Source organism: Galleria mellonella, unplaced genomic scaffold, assembly GCF_026898425.1.
Source record: "Galleria mellonella isolate WM207_F2 unplaced genomic scaffold, CSIRO_AGI_GalMel_v1 utg23, whole genome shotgun sequence".
NCBI classification, from domain to species: domain Eukaryota; kingdom Metazoa; phylum Arthropoda; class Insecta; order Lepidoptera; family Pyralidae; genus Galleria; species Galleria mellonella.
In genome coordinates, this window is record NW_026442045.1 from 807,322 (window position 1) to 814,308 (window position 6,987).

Sequence of the window (6,987 nt, forward strand, 5' to 3'; positions counted from 1 at the left end):
CCGCTTGTATGTATCGTTACCTATTTGTCGAAAAAAAAAATTATGTAGTATTATCCAAATCACACAGATACGTTGTATTGTTATTTTATATTATCGTTGTATTCAAATTTTTTTTTAAAAATTAGTTCTCATCACCGATTAAGTGCTAATAGATAGAACTAATTTATCATAGATAAAGGATGCTATCTTGTATTCTCAGTCTATGTAATTCAAAAATTGATTATAGTTCCTATATTACTCTGCAGAGGCGTAGTAACAGCTCCGCAGAATTTATTATGATTTGCTAATCGTTTGCAACTACCTAATATACTAATACAAAATATATCAAAATTTAAGATTAAAAGCAAAGATCGTGCAAATGTAAATTATTTGCTTCACCCAGTAAGTACCATTGTAAGATATAAAAACTAAGTATCCTTTGCCGTAAAACCATTAAAAAAACTATTTTATTATTTTTTGCATTTGCAATGTGTGTGAAAAGTGAATTGTACAAGACTATGTAGATTTACAATTACGGACTTGTCATATATTCTAATATTTCCAAGAAGTAATTTCATATTTCTTAATTAAATTTTGTTATTTTCTTTTTAAATACCTTTTACAAACCAAGAACGCACATTACTCCAGTCAAATCACATTTTGAATAAAGAAGCAAAAATTTTATACTTGGCAAGATGTCGGTGATACTCTTCCACAATTTTGACAAGGAAAAAATGCGTGTATCGTCCTAAAAGCTTTTGAAACATTTACATGAGCTTAAAACAGTGTGTATGTGTATATACAATAGATTGTACGCCATTATGAATAAAGTAGTAGAGGACAATGTACAGATTAATTGCAATCAGATGAATACTAATATGAAAAACAAAAGCAAAAAGGCCAAAGATCCTTCGGAAACATCCGATGATATAAGTATATTGGATGAAAAGTTGAGCGAAGCGTTAGTTAACACACTTCATATTAACAACATAATTAGTAACCTAACTAATGGGACAACTGACCATTCAAAAGAGGAAAGTTCCATTGATACTAATGATATAACTGAAGCACAAGGTGATGTCAGTGAAGGTGCAATAAATGTAAATAGTGTACAGTTTAGTGACAACAATAGTCATCAGGACAACACGGAGACAAACTTGTCTTCTGGTCTGGTCAGATGTAATGATGAAGGCAAATTAGAAGTAATAAATAGCAGTCACAGTTTTCAAGAAGAGTCAAAACAAGATGAGATTGGTATTATTTCATATGAATCTGAATTGCAGATGCCTGAAATCATGAGACTTATACAAAAGGATCTATCTGAACCATACTCAATCTATACATATAGATATTTTATACATAACTGGCCTAAACTCTGCTTTTTAGCAATCCATGAAGGAACATGTATTGGTGCCATTGTATGTAAGTTAGATATGCACCGCAATGTTGTTAAAAGAGGGTATATTGCTATGTTAGCTGTGGATAAAAAGTATAGGAAGAGAGGGATCGGCTCTAGATTGGTGAGAAAGGCAATACAGGTAGGAGTTTAATAATTTTCTTTACTCATTAATCTTAAAATTATTTAAAAATACAAAATAAGTGATATAGCAATTTGTCTATTTAATATTGTATATATATACTGTGAACAATCTGAGCTTTACTTTTCCGTTTGGTGTTGGTGAGTTCCCTATTTTCTGTTCTATGCCTACAATCACTCATCAGTAATTTTAATAAATTGTGATAAATGTTATTTTATCTACTTTCATATATATTTGTCTTGTAAGACTATTTTTTTTTAATATAATCCTTTGTCTTCTTTAATTATGGTATTCACTTCGCAAACTATTTTTGCAGTTTATTATTTCCCAATGTTGCAAAATCTTACCCAATATAATAATATAATCCCCCAATAACTAAAACATTAAAGGCCACAACATACATAAATAAATATGTTTGACAGGTTAGAAACAAATGATTCAAATTGTTCATTATAGCATAATACATTTGCAATTTGCTTAATTTTTTTATGAGTTTCACTGTTTTGCTTTATGGATGTCTCTCATAAGGAATATATTTACCAATAGGTATTGGTCAGATATTATGTAATCTGGACATAGTATTAATTTTTTGCATTTAAAATATATACATAAATTAAAAAAAAAAACCTGTTTAATACATTATCATTTAAAAAACTAAATTATATTAATATAATTACCTAGATAAAAATAATATAGAAATGCATTGACAATGATTCAAAAACATGTTCATAAAATGATAGCAAATTGTAAAATATTTATATTATTATATATTATTATTACTGTTACTGGATTGCTTTAAATGAATACTAGTCTTATATTGTACAGTAGTAATAACTTTAATATTTAACACTCACTTTTTGCCTACTACTTCTTTTAAAAGTAGATTTTCAGCTTTTAATAGTAGTGAAACTAATAAAATAGGTCACTTCTAGATAGTATAGTACTATGATAAAACATACACCACACCAGTTTTTAGGTTAGACCTTCAGGAATACAACTTGATGCAGTAGTTTTTGCATGATAATGGAACAAACACACAGACTAAACTTCTAAAAATTATTATTTTGATATCTATTGGTCATGTATTAAGACCCTTCATATATATTTCTCTTAAATATTTTCCATGTACAGACATCATTTAATTACAATGTTAGTAAGATGAAAGTAAATAGATAAGCCAAAAAAAAACTTATCTAGTAGTTATGATTTTTCATATTCTTCGCAAAACAATATTTGAAGATGAAATATTGTAGACTGTAAATATTTTCTCATTAGATTCTTATTAGATAATTTCAGTACAATATATTTGATAAAGTGTCACTATGTTCATTTATAATATAGAACAGGAGAAGAAGATCAAAATATTATAATTGAAAAATAATCAAATATATTTTTTTTTTGTGTCTTATAAAAATATGTGCATGTTATTTAACATTATTCCACTACTATAATTACTACTACTGCTTATGTAATAAAACTGATGAGGAAGAAAGGTTCTTGAGAGGGGCCAGCTATGGGCAAATACAGTGTGTGTAGCCCCCCCCCCCCCCCCCCCCCCTATGATGATGAAGTGACGATTTCAAATGTATTGCAGAAAGATCCTTATGGCATGCATATATGCAGTCTATGGGTGAAGCCTATGTTCAGCAGTGGACAGATAATAGCTGATATGATGATGATACTATTATGATTATGCCACAACAGTTGTATACAGCAATAAAACATATATATATATATATATATATATATATATATATATATATTGTTAAAATAGATTTAATAATGTTTTTTCATTCCTTACAGAGTAATTATTCTTTGAGGGAAAACATAATTCATTTATTCAAGTTTCCTAATATATGACATTTATATTTAATTTGTTGCAGGCAATGATTAATGACAATGCGGATGAAGTGGTACTAGAAACTGAAATCACAAACAAACCAGCCTTGAAGCTGTATGAAAATTTGGGCTTTGTTCGTGACAAACGCTTATTTCGATATTATCTTAATGGTGTAGATGCATTGCGATTGAAGTTGTGGCTAAGGTGAAATAAGTAGGTAACTAATGGGAAATTCTCAATGTTGTGTTATACACTTCTGGAGGCTATGCACTCTCAGCATTCTTTATATATACCTAAATGAACCCTGTTAAAATGGTGTAACCTACTATTGCCATGTGGAATTTAGCCAAATGTATAGTTTCAATATTTTATAGTCATGTGATATGTTTTATTTTATCTAATTTATGTGTTAAAAATTGTTAATTAAAATATATTCTGCAATTTCCTTTACATCACAATTTTTAATGTAAATGGTTAATACCCATACAAGAATACACAACTTTGATGAATTGAAATGTAGTCAGTGTTTATTTATATTTAACCCATTAAGGTTTGTCAAAAAGTGAATTGTTGGAGTTCATTGACTGAAGTTTACTAATTTGTTAATAAAGGTTTTACTTACTTAAAAAATATATATATTAATATGTATCAACAATAAAATCAGAAGAGAGTGAAATGATAGTAAATGAGTGTTTAAGAACTGCATATTAATAATTGTCTTATTTTTTATTTTATAAATTATTGACTCCTATTGTTTTATTAAATCATAATAATGATAGGTGATATCAAAGTTTAATGACACTCATCTATAAATTTGATTACTTCTAGCATGGTCTGTCAATTTTGCATTGTATTTGTGTGTGCAGAGTGAAAACCCCAGTGCAATCTACAAACATGAGTAATGACCATACATAGTCTTCAGGAATGGTGATGCAGGAAGAGTTCCAGTATTCTGTGATATGCATGTCTGTAGACTATGACTACTACTTTCAATCAGTTGAACTCCTTGCACATTTGTCATTGTCTTATGGGTAATGTGACAATTTAATAGCATTAAATGAACAAAAATAAAATACAGTTACAATTTATTGATTTTATTACACAAAGATATTAAAATGTAAAAGTTGCAGTATTTGTAGAAGCTCCATCATATATAAATGTATTATTAACAGGTTTATATTGTTTTGTTACTAATTTAATTGCCTCATGAGCCACACAACCACCTAAGAATGCAGATACCGTATGAATCTCAGCACCTCCATATCTACACATTTCATGGATATGGTCATCTTTAGGGAAAGGGGAACATGATATGTCACTGAGCAGTTTTGAAACACATGACTTCAATTTAGTAATATCCGCTTCTGGCTCCCAATCCCCTGGAGCTCTGCAATGCTCAGATCGGAACATCTCAGCCGCTCTTAACATTATATAATGTACCATCATAACATCTGGTTCTTCTAGATGTCTTGCTATATATGAAGCTACAGGGGTACCCAGTTGATATTCTGTAACTATATTGGAACCTTTTAGTAAGTATAAATCATGAGCATGTCTACAAAATAATTTTACCTCATTTTCACTTATAGTATCACAGTGCAGTTGAGAAACAATTTCTTGCACCTTTCTGTAAACAATTTCTGCATCCATGGCAGCTTGTGTTCTGTAAATATTTTGAAGTGTAACATAGTGTTCTGTTGATGCAGTCATATCAGGCAACACCCCACGAACAGGTAATTTTCCTTTGCCTTCAGCTTCCACAAAACTCCTTAGTGCTGAACACATTATCCAGAATGAAGGACTTTCTTTTGTTAAATTTGTTGCTGCACTACTATATAAAAATTCTTGAATCTTGACTGGTAAAAATGTTGGTACTAATGATGTGTTGACTGCTCTAATGGCTTCTTCAAAATTTTCTTCATTGATAGGTATCCCATTTTCATCCTTTCTTATAAATTCTTGGATCAAATTTTTTATTTCATTTTTCTCTTTCCTACTCATTGGCCAACTATTTGGGTTATTAATTTGCCATTTTTGGACTGCTTTATAAAGTATTACTATCCAAGGTATATGTCCATGATCTTTCAAATCCATATCATCAATATTGAAACTATTTAAATAATCTGACAATGCTTGAAATGGAACATCCAAGCGCAGATCAGGTTGTTCATTATCAGGATGGGTTTCAATAATGGTATGTTCCTTTATTTGAATTCTAAAGGATCCTAAAAAACCTACTGATCGGCATAAAATAAATGGGACATTGATATCCCATAAATGTTGTGCTAATTCTTGAATAGTTTTTTCACTAAGTACAGTAGCTATAACTACACTGAATGATTTGAAGAAATCTGGATTTTGCTCCAATATTTGATCAGGTGGTTCTTGAACAGCATGACCTTGGACAGCAGGATTTAGTTCTAATATTAATCGCAACGCTTCTGACCCTCTATTTAGACCTTTACTTGAGCATTCGAGAAAAAAGTTACATCCTACATCTTCATCACTTACAATATTATCGTCAACAATTGTAATGGAACCGACTCCAGGCAAAACTATGGATTTGAGTACCTCAGTGCCTAATGCTGTCGCATTTATTAAGCAAATATGCCCACTTTCAAGTGCCGCTTGTCCGTGATCACCCCATAGACGTAGTTGTCGATCATATTGCTTATTTTTTTCACTTTGCTCTGGAGACTTCGGAGATGGAGATGCCATTATGAATTATACTTCAATGTAGATGAATTATTATAATAAATACCTAGTTTAAAATTCAAAAAATAACTCTACACAGCAAAAAGCAAATTGGCTTGGCTATTTTATTTGAAAATTTATGACACTGACAAAATTGACACTTCATTTTGACATTGACTGTCATCCTTCGATCACAGAAATCTAAATAGAGGCTATAGAATTTTTTCAAAAATGTGCAAATCTTATCATTTTTCAATTTTTATTACCAAATTTCAAAATAAAAATAAGTGTTCCAAAAATATATTAGCATATATTGTACAAATTAAATAATGTGCCATTTATCTCTTTAATAAGAACAGCTGTTTACAACAAAATTGTATTATATACGTATGCATGTATAAAATTCAGTTTTGTCTCTATTCACCACTTTTATGGTATCGTGACAAAATAAAAAAACTTGCATTAGCCAGCTGTCTGCTGTATCATATATTGTACGGCCAATGTTGCCAGATAAAACGATTTTTGCTTTTTAGGTTATCTCAAAGAATATTACGCGATCGATAGCCAAAAATATAAATTTTCTTATAATACGATGAAGTAATAATAATCGGGTAATTTTTCAGACATAATAAAAACAACAGCAAATTTTGAAATGTAACTGTACTTCAAGACTTGTCACTGTTCCTTTTTCCTCAGCATTGATACCTTATAGGGGCTAATCTATCCAAAAATATTGATTGATTGTAAAATCTTAATTTATGACAGCTATTAAGGTTTATTCTAAGGCACCATTTTACTAAACCTAATATTTTAATACGATAGTTTCGGAAAATCATTATGGCTTCTTTTTCTTTTTTGTGAATATCATAAAAGCGACTAGGAAAACTTTATGGTCGTGGGATAGACAGTAGTGTCTTTCTTAAAATATCATCAAAA

General features: G+C 29.9%; 2 protein-coding genes across 3 annotated transcripts; one reads left to right on the forward strand and one right to left on the reverse strand.

The window, feature by feature from the left end:
• Positions 1-252: 252 nt before the first annotated feature.
• LOC113513020 (N-alpha-acetyltransferase 30-like) lies at positions 253-4,532 on the forward strand. 2 transcript variants are annotated; one of them, XM_052894762.1, is made up of 3 exons: positions 253-381; positions 611-1,517; positions 3,401-3,987. In XM_052894762.1, the coding sequence occupies exons 2-3, from the start codon at positions 771-773 to the stop codon at positions 3,563-3,565; spliced, it is 912 nt and encodes a 303-aa protein (XP_052750722.1). In that variant the 5' UTR covers positions 253-381; positions 611-770; the 3' UTR covers positions 3,566-3,987. The 2 variants fall into 2 exon arrangements, with proteins under 2 accessions (XP_052750722.1, XP_026752807.2); XM_026897006.3 differs by lacking the exon at positions 253-381 and adding an exon at positions 4,224-4,532 and having other exon boundaries at positions 408-1,517; positions 3,401-3,570.
• LOC113520973 (NEDD8-activating enzyme E1 regulatory subunit) lies at positions 4,436-6,218 on the reverse strand. The gene has a single exon (XM_026906404.3). The coding sequence runs from the start codon at positions 6,073-6,075 to the stop codon at positions 4,468-4,470; it is 1,608 nt and encodes a 535-aa protein (XP_026762205.2). The 5' UTR covers positions 6,076-6,218; the 3' UTR covers positions 4,436-4,467.
• Positions 6,219-6,987: the final 769 nt, after the last annotated feature.

Bases quoted from the DNA above. Each gene is read 5' to 3' on its own strand.
- LOC113520973 (XM_026906404.3), bottom strand. From the start codon at position 6,075: ATGGCATCTCCATCTCCGAAGTCTCCAGAGCAAAGTGAAAAAAATAAG.
- LOC113513020 (XM_052894762.1), top strand. From the start codon at position 771: ATGTGTATATACAATAGATTGTACGCCATTATGAATAAAGTAGTAGAG. The intron at 1,518-3,400 runs GTAGGAGTTTAA...AATTTGTTGCAG, and splicing joins TGGTGAGAAAGGCAATACAG to GCAATGATTAATGACAATGC.